This window comes from Triturus cristatus, chromosome 4_2, assembly GCF_964204655.1.
Source record: "Triturus cristatus chromosome 4_2, aTriCri1.1, whole genome shotgun sequence".
NCBI lineage: Eukaryota > Metazoa > Chordata > Amphibia > Caudata > Salamandridae > Triturus > Triturus cristatus.
The window spans coordinates 558,432,987-558,453,341 of NC_140586.1; the positions used below are offsets into that span (position 1 = coordinate 558,432,987).

At 43.8% G+C, this 20,355-nt stretch overlaps 1 protein-coding gene across 4 annotated transcripts in view; it reads right to left on the bottom strand.

The window, feature by feature from the left end:
* EVI5 (ecotropic viral integration site 5) overlaps positions 1-20,355 on the bottom strand; it is a 1,102,294-nt gene that overhangs the window by 395,180 nt on the left and 686,759 nt on the right. For all 4 annotated transcript variants that reach the window (XM_085602190.1, XM_085602187.1, XM_085602191.1 and 1 more), the window contains one exon: positions 15,597-15,731. In XM_085602190.1, coding sequence (XP_085458316.1) covers positions 15,597-15,731 — 135 coding nt within the window. The remainder of the gene's footprint in view (positions 1-15,596; positions 15,732-20,355) is intronic.

The following is a 20,355-nucleotide window of genomic DNA, read 5'->3' on the forward strand; positions in this document are numbered from 1 at the left end:
CGATGTTTGCGCGCAGTGGGAACAAATACTTGCCACTCATATTCACATACCACAAGGCCCATTAAAAGTGCGCCCCTCACACCTCTCTTCGTTGTGAATGCCTCTGTGTCAGTACTGCTCTTTACAGTTCCGAACACCAGGGAAAAGGCGCCTTTTTATCGCTAACACTTTAATGTGCACATCGTCACAGCAGGATCAGAACAAGCACCTTAACCACGCCCATGTGCTCTTTCTATGAAACAAAACCCAATGTGCCATAAAATACAACGGTTTAGGACATGTCGGCCTGCCTGGCTTGTTGTTTTATTGTAGCATGCTAATCACTTTATCATGTTATAAGAAGTGTAAATTAAAAACCCTGTTGTTTATTTATTCTACAAATTAACAAGATGTGATGAAGGATCACGAGTAAAAACACAGTCCCGGATGCTGCGGGTTGCAAGGGTGAAGCATCTGCGAGTAAAGGGCACAACCAGAATCCTGAGGGAGTCGGTCGGCACGGCGCTACAAACGAGCACCAATCTTTTTTGTGCATGTTTTTTGAACAGCGAAGATTGAGCGTAGAGTGTGAATAGCACTCGGGTTTTTACGCATTCTGCTACTACCAGCGAGCGCGAAATCACGATGATAAAAATGCACAAACCGGTAAAAAAGCTGCACTGATCAGTTATGCATCAATGCGTAGAGAAGGGAAACGTAGACACGCTCTGGTGCAAACCTTATTGTGCTGTGGAGATTCGGTGGGCTTTAACACAGGGCGTGTGGCCGCTGAAGCTACCGGGGTGAAAAGGGGAGGGGCTCACAAGGAACATTTCAAAATAGGTTTGTCCGAAAGGGCAGTGAAAGTATAAGGCCCCCTGTAGCGGAGGAGGTGACACAAAAACATAGGAAAATAATACAAACGATAAGGGTGGACTATAACAGAAAGAGAGGAACAGCGCTGGACAGCAGAGACCACTAAAGCCGGACACCTTGCGGGTCTGTCCTGGTGGGCTGGGGCAGCTGACAGTGTTGCCAGCGGTCTCCTTCTGACATCACGTTCTATCTACTTCCATAAGGCGCCGCGGAGCAATACTGCCCCTCCATGAGCGGCTGTGATGAAGAGGAGGTCTAGACCAGTGCAGAGGGAAGCACCAATTCCCGGCGCTGCAGGGCACGAGTCACAGCTCTGTAGTAACACACACAAGCTGCGAGGAGAGGTGAGAAACCACAGACATTCCCTCAAGCACGAATCGCAGCTCCACGGCTTGCGCAAGGTGTGATATGAGGCGCAAGGGCAGTGTGTGACATGCCCCTGGTGTCCGCAGTATGATTCACAGTTCAGCAGCGTATAAAAGATGTGATCTGTGGGAAGAAAGAAGTGACGTGTCCCTTGTGAATACCCACATGAGTCATAGCCTTACCTCCTCCTTATCCCCTCCCCTGTACTGCAAACAGTGTAATAAATATCTACAGCGTCTGTGTGCCAGAGCCCAGCACCAAGGAAGGGAGCGCACTCCCTGCAGCGGGAGAAGGGCCTGGAAACGACGACCAAGATCACACAGAGCGCCCTCGGGGGAGGATCGAGACGTGTTGGATTCCCCAAAAAAGGACCTGTTAAAATTCTTTTACATGCCATAAACTGCATAAACACCGCAAATGCGTCTGCCTCATGTTTCTAGACTGGACGAGCTCCTGAAAACAGCCTCCTCCAGCCCCTCAACCTGCAGAGGGCACTTTTTATTCGCTTGCACCAGTTCATGTGTCTGCAACGTGTTCAGCAGAGTCTTCAGAACAATTTAACTTCTATAAATCGATCAACAACAATTCGGTCTCCATGGAAGAAATAAAAAATCTGACTATAAACCGCATTGCATAAGCGCTTCGAAGCAATTACATTTTGAACCATATGCTATGCAAACAAAATAAAAATAAAAACAACATACATGTGCCATTGCAGGATGCACGCTTTCCTAGGGGCTCTACCTCTCTTGTGGTGTCACGGAGTATTCAGGCAGATCCCTCGGATGGAAGAACTGGGGAGCAGCATGACTCTGTTTTAGGGTACACACTGTGTGACTGAAAGTGGTCTGGACAATCCCATTGAAAGCATGGGTTGCTTGAGGAAATATAAAACGAGTGGTGCACGTGCGCCACAGCGAAACATGTGTTTTCAATTATCGCACCCGTGTCTGGGCACGATAATTGAAACCACATGACGGCCGGTGCACGTAATAGACACCAATAGGCCATGGGCGCAGCAATGCGCCTGCCTTTGGCCTATTGCGTGCTCGGTTTGTGAAAAACACGCACGCATAAACCAATCACTGGGATCAAAAGAAAAAGCACATGCACGAGCATGTGCGATTTCTAGGTACGTTTTGAAACCCCTACAAGAGGTCTCTCGCTGTGCGAGCAGTGCTACGCACTGCAACGCTAGGCACGAGACCTAAAAAGGGAGTGTGGGCTGGCTGGGCATGGAGTACCAGTAAGTCTTTGCAAGACAAACACCCGGCGCTGAAAACAGCGTGAACGGCATCACCTAATGCACTCCACCGCTTACAAACTCTGTGTAGCGTGGCAGAGTTTTTTGGTCACTCCGCCCAGGCCTACTCATGATCAGACCAGCAGCAGTAGCCCATCACCTCCCTGAGGCCTAACTGAAGCAAATCAGAGTGGTCTAGGGAGGGGCAGAAGGCTGGTGATCCAGGGTGTGCAGGCACAGAGACTAACCTTCGAGGTACATGTACACCCTTAAATGCCAGCATGGTGGTTAGGAATCCAGAGGCGGTACGGTGCGAGGTCCAGAGAAGGGAAACGTAGCCCGGCACGAGGGGAGGGATTGCAGGAGGGCCATTAGTTAAGGGACTGCTGTGGAAGACATAAGATCGCTTCTGCTATAACATATCCAGAAGTGTGGTGACTTCACAGTGTATTGAGCAACGTGGAGCTGCTGGGACAAGGCAGCATATTCTCAGGGAAGGTGCCTCAAAACAAAACAGGAAAGCGCAGCAGAGACCGAAGCTAGGAGAAGCAGGGACAAATCAATCAGTGAAGCTGGATGTCAGCAGCAACAGAAGAGCTAATGCTAATAAGACTGCAGTGCTTGCAATTAAGGTTCCAACCACCACGAGAGAAGTACATTGTCACTTCTCCTCTACATCACTGGCAAGGACTGGGTCCAGGGGGATGTGTTCTTCGTATGACTAGTCAAGAAGGAGTTTACTGATGGGGCTTGGTCCTTGAATGGGTAAGGCGGTATGGGCCCACTGATGCTTAGGGCAGTGGTTACAGACTGATGATGACTTAAAAGTGATACATACACTACAGTGGAAGCGGTGCTTAGTTGAGCACATAGGGTACAGCCAGGGGTGGGGACTGTTGGAAAGCAGATTCCCAGCTGGGCCAGAAGAACAGACCAGAACAAAGTTCTTACAGCAGGAAAACTACAGTATTGTTTTTTTAAATAAATTTTTTGCCCATGTTCTGGAAAATTACACTATTTTACAATCACTACCTCAATAGCAGCTGAGGTGCGGGAGACATCTGAATTTTTCAGACATTAGCTTATACTTGCTTTCCCTGCTGCATCAGAAATATCTATGGTATATGGTATTTACACAGCACAAATCTAGTTGAAAATAGGCTGAGTGCTGTTCAGGTTCAAAGGCAAATATACAGCTGGGTTCTAAGAGTGCAAGTGGACCGCAAGTGCACTGTGATATAGTGTCTTTCAAAAAAGGTCATCTTCAGTTTTTTAATACACTGTAATAAGTTTGGGGTAGTCCTGATAAATAGTGATGTGGTTCTAGATTGAGATAACCTGTTTTTATTATTTTTATTTTTTAATACTTCTTCCTCTCCAGCCTGGTGGTTCTGGCTGGGTATGCCAGCAGCCACTAGAGATGGCGAACTTAGCAGCCAGCTAGGCATGGTGCTAATTGTCATGTTATTGTAGATGATGCAGCTAGTAAATTGATACGATAAATGGAACTTCCTCAGAGATAAGTTGCAGGAACCATGTGGAGGGAGAGACCTACTTCACATTGGTGGAGAAGCCTGAAAATAAAACCTATTTGGCTAAAGGTACGAAACACTATCAAGAACATTCTAGGCTTACATATTACACTTAACTTTAGGGCAGTGGTTCCCAAACTGTGCGCCGTGGCTCCCTGGGGGAGCCATCAAACCTAGCCTGGGGAGCCGCGCACCAAGCACTTTCATGCATTTAATTTTGAAGGTGTTGTTGGCTCCAGTTAAACTAATTAGACTTAAACGCATGATGTTGATGATTTGTAAGTGACATGCCTAAAGCTGTACACATAATGCTCAATTGATGGCATGTCGGGGGAGATGACCTCCATATTTCACTGGGTCCCCACATTCCAACACTCCCAGAGTAAGCAGAAGCTTATTGATTTATTTTGTTAGACTCGTTAATAGTTTCGTTTTTTTCCAAAGGCATTTTACACCAATGCAAGTTATCAGGAAAGTACAGTTGTCCTATTAAACACACTAAGTATTATTAAGTATTGACATTTGTACTTGAATCATAGGTACTTCCAGTACACATTTCTTTCAGTACACACATTTGCAGACAGGCCTGCTCTCACCTTGGGCACAAGGAAGTAAAACACCATATAAGGCATAATGCCAACATTTGGAAGCAAGAAAGTGGGACGTTTAAAAAAACTAATCAGAGGAATTTATTTTGCTTGCATTGATTTGGAGGCAATATTAGAGGAGACAGCAAAAATAAAGCTGTATGTGGTTTAAAAAATGTGAGTCACCCTGTTGAGGCAGGTGTGTTGGCATGTATGACATGGGTAGAAATAGAAGTGCATGCAAATATTCTTCAAGCGCAGAAATACTTTGGTAATGGGGCCTATATGCATAGGGGTGCTATCTAGCACAGTAAGTGGGATAACAACGTTTGAGAGTGTAACTAGGAATATTATACTAGAGGCGCCGCCTTAGTTATACGAAACACACTGCGTATATTATTATGATACCTTAATCAGCTTTATCCCAATTATTTTCAGGGAGAAAAATGCAAGTGCTCCTGAGGCTGGGCTCAGGGCACTTTGGTATTACATAAGGGGCCGCAGACGCTTGTGCACCCCTCTGTTATAATGACAGCGTTTGCGCACATGTGCGCCAGCGCTGCTGGGAGAGTGTGTTCCCTCATTTGCATGAGGGAGTCTTTCTTCCTTGTCACCCGCGCTGTATTATCGATGCAGGTGCAAAGAAGCTATCAGCTACCACAAAAAGGTGGTTCACTGTCAGTATGCCCCCAGAGGGCAGCCCTCACGAAGAGGGAAATGGGGTACCATGGACCCCCCCAGGAACTACCCTGCAATAGGGTGCAGTCACTCATTGCACCCGTCACCTGCACAATGAAACACAGATCAGCTTGTACACAGCCGCTCTGTATTTCACTTAAATGTGCTGCCTCCAGGGCAGCTCAAATTCGCAGCTCCCTTGAGGGCAGCTCATTCACCATAATAGGGTGCACTTTACATGTTTGCGTCTGGCGCACCTTTTGAAAGGTACACTGTGGCGCAAACAGGGAAAGTGCACCCTGTGAGTAATATGGTCCCAGCCGGTTACATTACTGTGGGAAAAGATTAAGCAGCTTTTGAGACCATATAGGATGTGAATATGCGGGATATTATGTTGATGGAGCATACTCTCAGAAAGCAACTGGTAAAATCTGGCTATATACAAGGTGCCACCAGAAATATGTATGGTTAATTGCAATTAGGGCTTAAGAGTTCAAAAAGAGCATCCGGGACTAACTTTCCTTACACCCGTACTACACATACATAAGCCAGAAAGGGATTAGCACTGGCCTGGTATCAAATGCAGACAGGACTATGATCAATCTGTGTGATAGTATGGGCTATTAAAGTTTAGCAGAAATATATTAACCTTTATATACATATCTACAATAAAAAAAAATCTTTAACCTAATAAAATGTCTCAATAAAAAAATAAGGCGTTTAGAAATTTTCTGAAGATAAGGTGCTTTGAGATTTCATGGCAGGATTGAGGGATTTTATAGCATGAAATGTACTCCTAATGTTGCTTTAGTCCTTCAAACGTATTTTGATAACAACTTGGTTGAGTTTGGAGTTCAAACCAGAGCAACACAAGGGGCCAGTTTCTTCAAATAACGTAGAGCTTTATTGCAGAATATCATGATGGATTCCTCAATGCTGCTGGGAGACTGTGGAAAGATTTCTTTTTGTTCTTGATGCTATTCTTTTTTTCAGGTCTGGGTCAAGTCTTGTTTGCTGTTTTTAGAGCTTTTTCAGCCTTCCTGCCATATTTGTTTGAGTGCCCTGTGTATAGCACATTGCAGTAGGCCCATCACAGCCCTCATAACAAACAAACTAACATGTTGCAAAGCATGGAAAACTGGAAATTGAAACCCTTGGCTACAGGGTTGACTTTAGAATTCGGCCAGGGAGCGGAAGAGGGGGACATGAGGGTCAATGGAGAGTAGCAAGAGCTCACAGTGTAATATCACAACCATGAATAGGAATCTGTTTTGGTGCCATTGAGTCACAGAATGCTCCAAGTCAAACAATTAATTTTCTATTGTACTTAAATATGTCAGTCTAGTCTATTTCTTCCTCCATTGATGAAGATCTATTTAGGCATCATCTGTATGAATCTTTAACACTTGTTGGATAAGTTTAATTGGAGTAATGGATGCATGTGCATGTTAAGGAGGAGACAGAAAAGGCCTCATCCCTCTCATACACTAAGCCAAACTTCTATAATTGGAGGTTGTTCCCATTCTGATCAATAAATACCAGTGACCTATCCCGCCATAGGTGAGGGACGCTAGGGCACTCAACAGGTTTCCCCTTATGTCTGGTCCGTAGCACATTATTTTAATCAAGGGTGCATATAAGGGTCACTGCAGAAACAAGGAGCATTATAAAATCAACACAGAATTACTAGAATCCATAGGATTTACGCCAGAGCTAGGCAGTGAATTTGCACGCCCAAAGAATACTCCGTTGAAATTGGTTGTGCCCTATCCTTTTTCCTTTTTCTTGTGAACAATTTTCATTACTTTACTTCATAAAACTTTATTTCGGCATACAAGGCCATAAAAGCATCATTAAAAACACCAGCTAAAATACATTAAATCCATAAAATGTACACACTTTAAAATTTGGCATATAAATAGTCAATATTCCTATTTCTAGTGTAACCATTCCCACATTTGCATGATTATGTCTGGGGGAGTACAATATTGCTTAGGGCATTGTGCTAATAAGTATTATTTCGAGCGGTCATCGCAGGCCCATTTTATGCTACATTTTTACAGTTTTGCAATACACTTTGGATGGTAACACATGTTCGTTATTAGTGTGTGACTACGAAGGAGACTTCCCTCGCACTCGTCTACGACGCCTATAGTTTAATATAACTTGGATAAGTGTAATGTTGGACGTATTTAGACATCCAGCACACGTTTCCCAAAGAAATGCTAATGCTTGTGATTGTCCAAGTATTTTTATAATATGAGGGTGTCGTTTGGATTAACTTTCTGCATTTGATTTTGATGTGATGCAAAGTAAAAGTTTGAGATAAATAACTGTCACATTTATTAGGGGAAGTAGTTAGAAAAAGAATGGGGTCACTTATACTTGTCCCTCTTATATTTGTGTTGAGTCTTTAGGTTCAAACCAGTCCAAATGAGGGACCATCAGGGTTCATTTGTTACCTTGTTTTTACATGGTTTGATTGGATATCACAGCTATGGAGTCCTTATACCCTGAAAAAGAACGGAGACCTTTTTATGCTTTTGTATAGGTCGAAACATGGATTCACAATGGCCAGGTGAATCATTGTATTTCACCTTATGATCATTTTTAATGTTTTTAATAATACCAGATGTATTCCCAAATAAAGGAAACATCTGAGTATACCCCTAGGTATGTTTTAATTGTTTTTGCCTGAAACGGGACCTAAGTTTTTGTCCTGAAACTAGATTTATAATAACTCCCAAGGCATTTTATTCCTTCGATTGAGTCTGCTGGGGTTGCATTAGTCCTACCCCAGTGAGAGGGAGACAACCTCTCAATATATTCTTTCAAAAGTCTGAACTGGAAATCAACAGTGGTGACCATATTGTCTTCAAGTATTTTTTTAGTATAGATCTGTTCCCATTCGGATCTCTTTAATGCAGTGCTATGTAATAATGAATAGGTTACTTATATTCAGCAATACTCTTTCTAGTAGAGACTAGCCGTAGACTCCTCACCTTTTGAATATTCCCTTGGCGTCAGAATGGAAATATGAACTTTTCAGCAGTACCACTGCGTGTTAGTAGGTGGTGATGTGCAGCTCCGCACTGATGTCATTCTGCTCTGGAAACGTCATGCGGAGCCTAAATAGGAGCCACTCCCGGCGCGGACTTCAATTGCTATTGAGACTGCCGCAGCCCCAGAAGCAGAGCCTCAAAAGTGAATAGATGTGACAAGTGTGCAGATAGCTGGACTTGGTATCTTATTAATGGATAGAGTCCAACCACAGAACGGGGAGGATGGAAGGTTCGGTGAGGAATCTGTGGCAAGACGCAGAAACATCATTACCGAAAGTAAATAACTTGTTCTTCGAATAGAGATTTCTAGTCTCAGATTGCTCACCTTCTGAATACATACCAAAGCAGTACCTTTCTGGAGGTGGATCTGTGAAAGGATGCAAACCAGCAAATCCTGCAGGACCGCGATTACACAGTGCCTCTCTCAGAGAACATGACTGTTCAGACAAAAGCGCTTTGTGATCATTGGAGGGGTGCTCAAGTAGCCCCCTGGCAAATGTCCAAGACAGGGACTCTGTGCTTATTTTGAGTCAGCAGTTTTTGCCCTAGTAGAATTTGCATTCATCCTTCTGGAGGTTGCTCTTTTGCAGGTCTTAATGTACAGCATGATTTAGAGGGAGATAGTTCTAGTCTTTACAGCCTTGCCTTTCTTTGCACCAGAGCAGCCCACAAAGAGCTGATAGGTCATCCTGTGGTCTTTAGTAAGATCAATATAAACGCTGAGAGGCCTCTTAGGGTCCGAATCTCCTCCTTTTTATAGGGGTGAGACTGAAAATAGAACAACGGCAGAGTAATATTTTGACAAAACTTCCAAAGACGTCACAACTTTAGACAAGAATATGCCTGTGTCAGCAAAACCAGCTTTTCTGGTAAGAAGCAAAACGGGCTTGAGCTTCCTGCCGCAAAACAGAGAAATGGAGCTGCCTCAGTCACAGGGGAAGGACGGCCGGGAAATTGTCGTAACATGGAAAGAAAGGGTAGGGAATAGCCCTTTGGAACAATTTACAGGACCTACCTGTCCCATGTTATAGCCTGCCAGCCTGGCAAGAATTATCGGATCCTGCCTCACACTCGGTGGCTGTGCTCTGTTAAAGACATGTTAAAGAGGCTTGACAGGTGGAGCTGCAGTGAGAGTAGTGGACTGGGTGGCCCATTGGCCTTGACCGCAGAGGCGGGGGGCACCACCACCTCGACTGAGGAACTGCTGGGTACCTTATGGAGGTTGAACTGGCTGGAGGTATGGGACACCTCTGCTGAAGCCGCAAAAGTAATGGTAGGGCTGATGCAGTTGGCGAGGTGGGGCCGACAAGATGAGGGAGAGTGCTATGGCCCTGCTCTCCTTGAGCAGACTACCTGTCCCTTAACATCAACGGGCATGTCGTTTAGGGACGACTGGACATCACCTGAAAAAACGGTGGGCCCCAGCCAAGCGTGGTGGCGAATGGCTACACTGGTGCTATGGCCCATCGGATGGAATCAGTGACGTCCAAGCCACAATGAATTGTGAACTTGGCCATGTCACAACAGTCCTGGGGCCTGGGTGAGAACAGGTCGAAGATCTGCAGCAAACCCTGGGTTTCTGAAGGGTCCCTGGGACCCCATGAGCCACCAAATCCCAAAGGGCGTGGGAATAGCACCCCAGCGGGCAGCTGGCATTTACTGATCAAAGCGCCAAGCTGAAGGACGAGAAGATTCATTCCCCAAAACGTCTACACACGTTCTGATTCCCATTCGCGGTGGGGACTAGTAAAGAACGTGTTGAGGTTAGCCTTGCTTGCAGACGCCTGCACCGCCATGCTTTCAGGAGAGCAGTGCTTAGATAAAAATGATTGGCGTAAGAAGAACTGTCCTCAGTGGCAAGACCAGGGGGTGAGAGGAGTCCTGAGTCAGGGGAGGTATCAAGGTACTGGCCTACTGTAGGTCCTCATACACCAGTTCTCCTTGTGATAGGGTTTGCCAATCTCATAACCAGCATCGTAATCCTTATCGGAATCCCTCCTGAAAAGGGAATGCACTGTGTGAGCAGAGGAACTGCTGAAAAGTTCCTCCAACTATTCTGATGCCTGGGGAATATTTAAAAGGTGAAGAATCAGTGCCCAGCAGTCTCAATCAGAATGGATTCATTTCAAGACTATCTTGGACTCCTCTCAATAGTTTGCTTTTCTCTTAACTACATAGCACACAGGCATCAGTCCTGAAAGTCCTTCCACAGTTTTTCTGCCTTTTCAGCACCATATTTTTTAACCCATTTAACAACATACCCTTTCAACTGAACCGGCCTTAGTCAGTCAACTGGATGTCAATTTTGTAATCAGCACAGAATCATTAAGAACTTATTGATTTTTATATAGCACAAACCAGGTCAATTAGGAACCAGCTCACTTTACAGAGACATACCACATGTGGCAGAGAGAAAAAAAGCAGGCATCTTGATAGACTTCTCCACATGGAAGGGCGACACCACCTTCGGCAGAAAGAAGGCTCTGGTTCAAAGCACTAATGTGTCTAGAAAGTAGGTAGTATATGGCGGTGGTACTGGGAGTACATGACTAGGTGTGTGGATGTAATTACAGTGAGAAAGACATTAAGGTTACAAAGTCTACATGAACCGGTGTGCATAGGCTTGAAAAGAGTGCACATTAACAAAATTAGAACCAATTTAAAGTCCTGCTGCAGCAAGCATTAGAAAAGTAGCGAAAGGAAATATATATATATATATATATATATATATATATATATATATATATATATAAAAAAGCCTTTTTTTTTAAATGCATAACTTGTGGCATTAAAAAGGGATGGGGCTGATATGGCAAACATCAAAAGACTGAGACAAATAACTTAACACTGGCCAGTGAAGGCCTTGCTGATCCAAAGACAGAACAAAGAATTATAGAATGAAGTTTGGGTGGCAACAAATCAAACCCAAAGGACATTGCACCAGGCTATAAACGTTGCCCAACACCCAGAGTAAAATTTGTAGACAGACGGAATGCTGCCAAGAAGACATCCACCATCACTAAGGGCAAGTCTCAACCACTAAACCATTTCCACTGAATCTTCACTCAAGTGCAGAGTGTGGAGATTCAGATGAAGAATCCTGCCCTCTTGCTGGGACAGCAAGCCAGCTCATAGAGGTAGAACGAGCGTAGGGCAAACGTTCAGGCTCAGCAGGCTCAGAAGGCTCAGAATGTCACACTCTCTGTGCCAAGTCTGGCCTATCAGGATGTTCTCTTCCGACCTTCTTCAGAACTCAGGGAAGAAGTGTTGGAGGTCATTACATTTGAGGAGAATAGAGCCCCATAGAAGGTGGAACATATTTCCCAGGAAGCCTTGAGGCAGAAACTCTACAGTGCAAAAAGTTGGAAAAGTTGGACAGTCTGGTGTCTCTTTTTAACAGAGATGGGACGCTGATCTCCATCTCGTCAAGGTGGTCCACCAGCCTAGAGCTGATGCATCCCTCACCACCCCAAGCTCTCAGTGCAGTATGGAGAATGGCCTGCTGCATGTCAGGATGGCGTTCTTCATCCACCACTGAAAGGCCGAAGTGAGTCTATAAGGAAGAACAGCAAACAAAAAGTGTTCCTTCCCCATCACGATTGTAGGAAACACCTGTGGGACTGCAGAACAGAAACATGTAAGTGCCTGCCAAGTATAAGGACACCATCTAGTCTCCTGAAAAGACAGGAACAGTGACAGTGTCAGCATCTTCAATTTATCCTTCCGAAGGAAAGTATTCAAGAACGGAAGATTCAAAATTGGTCTGCACACACCATCTTTTTTGTCTTCTAAAGACTGCAAGAATAGCCCTCACTGCCACCCTCCTTAGGCATCCTCTCTATTGCCCCTTCGGCCAGTAATGACTGAATTTCTCTGGCAAGGAGGAGGAAAGTGCTGCCGAAGTCTGGATGAAAACTTAAAGAACTGGGGTGGGGGCGGGGGCTCTCACAAAAAAGAAAATGTGTAACCTTGATACACCCACATACACAGTCCACAGGTCTAAGGTAATTACGCACCAGCTGGCAAGTAGCAGTATATTCTGCCCCCCACCACTGGCCACAAGACATTCCCTAAGGTGAAATCGAAGTGGTTTGGTTGCAACAGCAGCAGGGTAAAAGGAAGACTAGGATTGATAATGCTGTGTTGGTCTGTGTTCAACCATCACCAAATCCCAAGGAGCCTCAAAAGGGCTGGGCAGGCTATTGCATGGGCTGAGATGGCTGCATCTGGCCAAAAGGGAAACCCCGAGAGTAACCCAAGAGCTTCCAATTTTGTTGGTGGAACTGGAAGGACAAAGCTAGAAAACCCAAGGAGACATCCACAACACAGCTATCTTTAAACTGCGCAAAGTCCGAATCTGCTCCGCTCCAAACAGCAATTAGCTATCAAAGGGAATGTCCATGAGGGATGTCTGTATGTGGCACGTATCCCAGTGTGACGATAAATGACCACATTAGTGCCCATAGCACAGCTTATACAGTCATGATGTCCAATCCAGCCCACAACATGTACTTTACTGCATTCTGTCCATCTCCGATCATACAGGCAAGAGTATAGGAATATATCGGTCTAGCAGGCAAACTGTATTAAAAAAAGTAAAAGCCAAGCTTAAAGAGAACACCCTCTTGTCAAGTACGTCAATGTATTTAGATTCTCTATCAGGTGGAGCAGAGATAAAAGAATTCAGATTCACTTTGCTGTGCAACGCCTGTATAACGTCTGGTGAAGGCTGTTGAGTCAAAAAAGTTGGGTCAACCCAGAGCAGGTCTGCTACACCTGCTATAGGGCGACTTACCTGTGCTGCTGAGCAGGGCTTTGTTCACATCAAAGCCAAAGTGTCTGTCATGCCTTCACTTAAGGACTGTAAAGGTTTTAAAGATGAATTTAAGTCAGAAAATGATGTCTGATTTCCACCGTAGACAGTCGTAGTTTCAAAACATCCTCTGTCATTAGAACCTCCACATTAAAAAAAGAACAGACGTCATGTGGGTATATGAGTGACATCTGCTTCCTGCGGGCATAGCACATCTTGAAGCCTATAGATTTTATGGAAGACACACCTATCACACTGCCAGCAAAATCAATTTGGAGGGCAATAAAGCATCAACAAATATTCAGGAGCAGAGCTCCGGATCAACATGAAAGGGAGGATAAAAAAGGAACTCAGACCTTCGGTGCGACACCTATATTGCAGCTCTTCGCCTTCACTTCCAGAGGCAAATTGAGCTTGCTAAAGGGTTTGAGGGCACCATCTATTGACCTGCAGGAGCAACTGCTGGAAAAGTGTCCTGATCCGGTCACTAGGGGGAGATCAAAAGTATCCATTAAAAATGTGTTTTGCTATGCTTTCTTGAATTGTATGTTGCTAAGGCAAAATCTTTTTTTATTTCACCAGCAGAAAACATTGGCCCACTATTTTGTGTGAAAACATGGGGAGGCTCTTGGATATAAATTATTAAGATGACTGTTGATATGAAAGGGCCAAACATTATTAAAACCCAGCACCAGTGAAAATTATTTTGCCTTGAACTCACACTGAGTCAAAGGGCTGTGGTTTAATTTTAAAATTTCCTTTGAGAAATGTACTACATGGTTCACATTTATGTATGCAGTTAGTTGAGTTTTAGAATAAAAAAATCAAGTTAACATGACAGTTGTTGAAATATCACAAAAAAGGAACTCCGGAATATTCCTCACACCTCTTAACTCAATAGAATCTGATAAAAATGAGAGCTCCGATTACAGGTGCTTGGATAGAACAAGAAGGTAAAGTGATTACGAAAAAGACTCCTAAAGCAACTTAATTACATGTTATAAATATTTCTGTCATGAAAAATGATTGGACAAAAACAAATGAAATAGTTCAATTTAATGTCAATCTACTTTGCAGAAAAATTTCAAGTACCACTTAAGATTGTTTTAAAGAAAGAATAGCAGCTATGTTCTGAAATAATTTCATTAAAAACACGATTTTAAAGAGAACATCTGCTCCTTCGGTCAATACAATATGGATTTTAACATAACTGAGTGAGACTGTGGCAACATGGGCAGATTCACCACAGGGTCCTGCATTGAAAAAATAAGAAGCAACTAGGGGAAAAAGTTTTTTCGAAAGGGTGTCAACTAATAGAAAGGATCTGGGGGACCTACATACACTGCCAGACGGGGTAATCTGGTACCACAGGCAGGAGAGGAAAGAGCTACAGATTTAATTTAAAAAAAATAAAGAAATCACAAAACAGCAAGGGACACTACTAAAACACAATTTACATATAAGCTCAATGAATTCCATCATAAATTGCTTTATGGGTGATATTGTACCCCAGTGGGATTGATTAAGATGTATCCGCGGAGGATCCCTTACTGCTGGCCGGGGTGCGATGCCCAAGGTACAACTTTACATATATGCTGGAAATATCCTAAGATTGTGCCATTCTGCAATGAGGTCTTGGAGGTGCTGCAGAGGATCCTGGACTAACCACTGCCTCAAGATCCAGAGGATGAGATACTGAGTATGGGGTGTATTTATTTGGGACAACGGGTTTGGCAAGTGATCTTACAAAGTCTGAGAGTGGCAAAATAACCATTCGCTTGTACTGTAGGAAAAAAGATTTGCTCATGCTGTCACTGCAGTAGCACAGATTATGGGAGGTGATGGTGATGGAGCGCCTCACCAGCAATGTAGAGTGGAAACATTTAAACTATGAGGATAACTTTCAGGCTAAATGGGGATATTTGATGGAGGTGCTAGGGAATGTGGGGCAGCAAGATGGAAGGTAATGTTGTTCTTTTCTAGGTGATATTGATTGTGCTGCAACATTTGATTTTTAGGAGGTTGCAATAGAAGTTGACATGAGCTTGGATACAGTGGTGTTGGTCGTCTAGTTGGGAGGGGAGGCGGGTTTGTAATTAAGGGCCTGATTTAGATTTCAGCAGCTGGATATCACGCTCGCCGAAATATAAATCCCATAATATCCTATGGGATATATATTTCGGCGGTCGGGATATTTGTCACGATTGTGATGGAGTACCCCATTCGCCAAAATCTAAATCAGGCCCTAAGTATGTAAGCAGGTCCACATGTATAGTATACTATGTTATGGGGGAAATGAGGACGGACCTGAGATGATGAGATTATGTTATGAACAGTACTGTTTCTGCTTTTTGTTATTAATGTAAAAAGTACAGAAAAAGGCAATAAATAAAAGCTTTAAAAAGTAACGATTTTCTTTAGCTCACTGAATTTTTTTTTAAGTTTTAAATGCAGATGTACCTTTTCCATGTCCAGAATTTTATCCTGAATTTCTTTCATTGCACAGTGAGACTCAGCCTCTTTCAATCGGGCTTGCACCAATTCAGTTTCTAGCTGCAGTACAAAGTCTTCTGAATAGCGAGGACTACATTTGTGCTAAAAAAATAACAATTAACAAATGCGTTATTTATATCGAAACAGTTAAACCATAAGTCTGACTGCTCTCTTGCTTTTAATATTGCAAAGGAATAACACATTTCATGTGAAACATTTCTTGGTGCAAGGCAAAATTCATGATCTCCACTTAAAAAAAGAAAATTGCTGCCATATTAAAACATAATTAATTAAAACTATGAATCAAGAAGAACAATAAAAATTATTCTAAATAAAATTTCTTTGAGAAATATAATCAAATATAGTAACTTAAATTATAAATGAGTAAGTAGCAAACTTACAACAAGCTTATATTTCAATAACTTTTACGGCAAAAGGAAAAAAGGTTATCTCATGAGAGAGAAAAAGAAGAAATGTGGAAGAGCCGAGTAACCAGAAAATGTGTCATTACATTAATAGCAGAGTTACTTCTGAACACTTAGGCCCTTATGATGCCAGCGGGAAACCATCAGACAGCTCTTCTGAGGCTTTCCGCCCTACATCATAGGTTTCAGTCCGACCACCTTATTATGAGACTGGCGGTCAGAAGGTAATCTGAGGGGGAATTCTGCTCTGCTTCAGACAGACTCACAGAGCCTGTCAGGGAGGCGGGTGGAATTGTAATTCCAAAAGGACAGCGGAGCCAGCCTCGGCTCCGCTGTTAGTATTACGATGTCGCTTTACGCATGCTCTTTCATGGCAGTCCATCCGCCATGAAACATGAAAAGCCAGGCAGATAGTGACTTTGGGGGCAGGTAACCCTCCACCACCAACCCCCCCCCCCCCCCCCCCCCAGCCAACCGCAATGGGGCTTGTCCCCTAAACATGCCTGCACCATGTGGCAGGCACAGCATGGTGCCTGCCACATGATGCAGGGATGTTCGAAAACATCCTTTTTTTTTCTATTGCAGCTTGTGCTGTGGCCCTTTTCAGACCACCGCACAAGCTGCAATAGAAAAATGGATGATTCTAATACTGCAGATGGAACCGTCAACTAATAGTTTGGCAGTTCCATTCCCGCTACAATGTCGATCGGATGCTCGTTCGAAGGACATCGTGATAGTGCGCTTAATGTGAATATTAGGCAATAAATATAAAATTAAAGTAAGTAAACCTGGTTACAAATCATGTTATGAATGCTTAGGGACGTCATTGTTTAATAGATTCAAAACATTGTTCTAATGATAAATACAGTTTTTGCTCCTTAGCATCAGCATCCTTTAGGATGTGTGAAATTCATGCAATTTTAATTTGTGCAATTAGGCATTTCATAAAGTTTACAAAAAATAATGCATAATAACACAAAATGCAAAAAGAAAATCAAATCAAAAATGAATTTATAAAGCACATTAAACAGGAGGGTATCTAAGCGCTATGCCTGAAAATCAGGGCTCCTAAGCACAGAAAATCCTGAGAACATATGATGAGAAATGCCATGTTTTTAATGATTTCCTGAATGCGGCTAAGGACTCAAGTCTAGCAAAGTGGGCTGGCAGGGAATTCCTTAACTTGGCAGCAGCCCCGGAGATGGAAAGACCGACCCATCTGACTTTACGGAACCTGGACAAGGAGACTTTCTTAGCTGAAGAAGTTCTAAGTGACCTGCCTGGAGTGTACCAGCTGAAGAGGGAGGAGAAATGCTGGACCATTTGTGACGGAGAGAGAGGAAGACTAGGCAAATAGCCTTAAAAACAATGTGCTTCTTCAGACAAAGTCAATGCAGCGCTCTAATGCCATTTCTGACAGACACATGTTTGGGAGTGTTAAGAATAAGGCATGCAGCAGCATTTTGCACCACTTGTAGCTTGTTAAGTGAGGAGGCATTAATATTCAGATAGAGGGCATTGCAGTAATTGAGTTTGGAGGAGACTAAAGCAGTGGCCGAGTGACGCAATTCAACTGGAATAAAAGGAAAGACCTTCCTAAAAAGTCCTGATTATGTGAAAGTAGGTATTCGTGATAAGATTAACCTCCAAGATTTTTGGCCACTTTAACAGGTGTAGGTAAAGGGCCTCATTCCTCAGGTCACCAACAACAGGACCAGATGGAGTCTTGTGTACCAAACACCAGCACCTCATTTCTTTTCGTGTTTAGTTTAAGAAACTGTCCTGTCATCCAAATGTTAATTTTGGTCATGCAGAGATTCAACTTGTTATCTACTGAGGACAAGTCAGAGATGGATCCAATAATCTCTGTATCGCCGGCATATGACAGCTTGAAAACCATATGTATGTATTAGTTCAGCGAGTTGAGCGACGTACAGATTTAACAGAGTAGGGCTCAATGAAGACCCCTGAGGGACCCCGCAGGGAAGGCTATAGGCCTTAGCTTTAAAGCCTTCAGAACTGACAACCTGCAATCTGTTGGTGAGAAAGGAATGGCAGAGATTGAGGACTTTCCATCTGATACCGGACTGATGAAGGCATTGAACCAGGGGCACGGGTGAGATGGTGTGAAAGACTGCTGACAAATCTAGCAGCACAAAGACAATCACCCCATCCTGATCCAACGGCGCCTGATACTCTTCATAGCAGCCACCAGTGCAGTTTCTGTGCTGTGACTACTTCTGAAGCCATTTTGTGAAGGGTCCAGAATGTCACATGTCTCAATGAGCTTCAATAATTCCTGCTTAAGGTATTTCTCCAGGATTCTGGCAGGTGTAGGCAGACATGAGATAGGACGAATGTTCTTCATATCATCAGGGTCAATGTTAGGCTTTTTTTGAAGAGGGATTACAAAAGCCTTCTTCCAAGGTTGAGGAAAAGTCCCCAGAATCAAGGGAATGATTCAACAGATGCTTTAAGATTTTGGCAACACAATCAGGTGCCAGTTGCAGAACTTGAAGTGGACAGGGGTCCACCAAGGACATTGATCTAAGGCTCATGAGAAGCTCCTTGGTTTTCTGCTTGGAAATAGGACGGAAGGCAGAGAGCTTGGAGGGATCAGTGGAGATGGACTATGATTCCATTAAAAACTGGGTTCAACGGGTGGAGAGAATTCAGAGTAGATCTTAACATTTGTCTCTGAAGTAAGAGACCACTCGATCGCAAAAATCTTGCGAAAGATCAGTAAGGCTGGGAGTGGATAGTAGAGACAAATTCTTTAACAACTCTAACGAGTTCTTGTTTTATCCACCGGGTAGTGATTCAATAGCCATTTCTGTTCTTGTCTCTGACAAATTTGCCACAGTTTATTTTAGATAATCCAACCAGGGTGCAGAACAGTCCCGGTCCCACCCCCATAGATGGCAGTGTGGGGCATCTCACATTGAATGATCCACCCAACTAAGGGGGATGGTTTCATTAAATGTCAGGGTGGGAAGATACCATCTGAAGTGGGCCCCACTAAATGAGTAGGGGCTTTCACCACCTGAGAAAAAACTAAATTCCACATAGATTCTATTAAGCATAAAGAGTCCATGTGGCATAAAACTTCTAAGTAAAAATTTAAATCGGCAAGCGCGTGCGGCAAACGTCTGATGGACCAGAAAGGGCTCGAACGCTTGGAGCCAAGCTTCAAGGAAGTCAATTTGCGGGTTCGTAGGGCGAGAAATTAGGAGCCCTGTGAAAACGGGAATAGCAGCACTTTTCAATCTAAAAAAGGTTCCCTCCGTGGCTTCTGATCCATGCAGCATAACTGCCTCAAGAGTACAATTAAATGAGTACTTATAAAAGATCACTAGGCTGCCTCTTCTTTGACCAGGACAATCTTCTAGAGATATAGCATAGGCCTGAAGGAACAGCGGCTTCCAAATCAGGGCCTGAGACCTCCGAGCCCAAGGTTTCCGTAACAAAAAGGCAGCCAAGGCAGCATGAGGTAATAAGCTCATGAATTTCAGTGGTGTGTTTGCACAAAGAGCGTGCATTAAGTAATGCACAGATGATTTGGGGACAGAGAGTGGGTTTAATTTCCTCTCTTTGGAGTTCCCCAAAGAGAAGGGCTGCCAACCGGTAGGTTAAACCTCGAATTACAGCTGGGGCAGCTACACGATTTGGCATTGGTAAAGTCTGCTCTCATGCATATAATATTCTTCCCACGGGGACGGAGCACCAAACGTTACATATGAGAATAATCTACTAAGGTGGTTTTGGGGTAATCTGAACTAGAACTGGCAGCGTCCCTGGCCCCATTCGGGCGCAGATGGGCTTACCTTAGGCGAGCCAGCACATGTCTGCGCTGGCATGTCTACGTACTAGTTGAGGCTGGCCAGGAACTAGCCCGCCAACCTCGCAAGATGGCACCCGAGAAGGAACAGCCCGGAAGTTAAGAGTATAAAGTGCCCTTTCCACACAATCAGCCGGAGGCAATAGCGGTGGACCGAAGGGCCAGCAGAAAGAAGCAGCACAACAGAAAGGGAGTCCCCCCCCCCTCACCCCCACTCAACACCGTCCCACTCAAACAAAATGTGGCGCTAATTAAAATGTCTAAGATTTACATAGTATTGCAGGGAGCTTGTATCCAGCAGCACTTCATGCATTTGGCACTCAAATTCTGTTGCAAAATGGCAAACTGTTTAGTATACTTTTGAAAATTTACAAACGAGGTGTTTGCTGCAGCTTATGGCTTATAAAAATCCCACTTTTAAGAAAGACAAGTAAAACTAAACCATTTTGAAAAGTAGGCATTC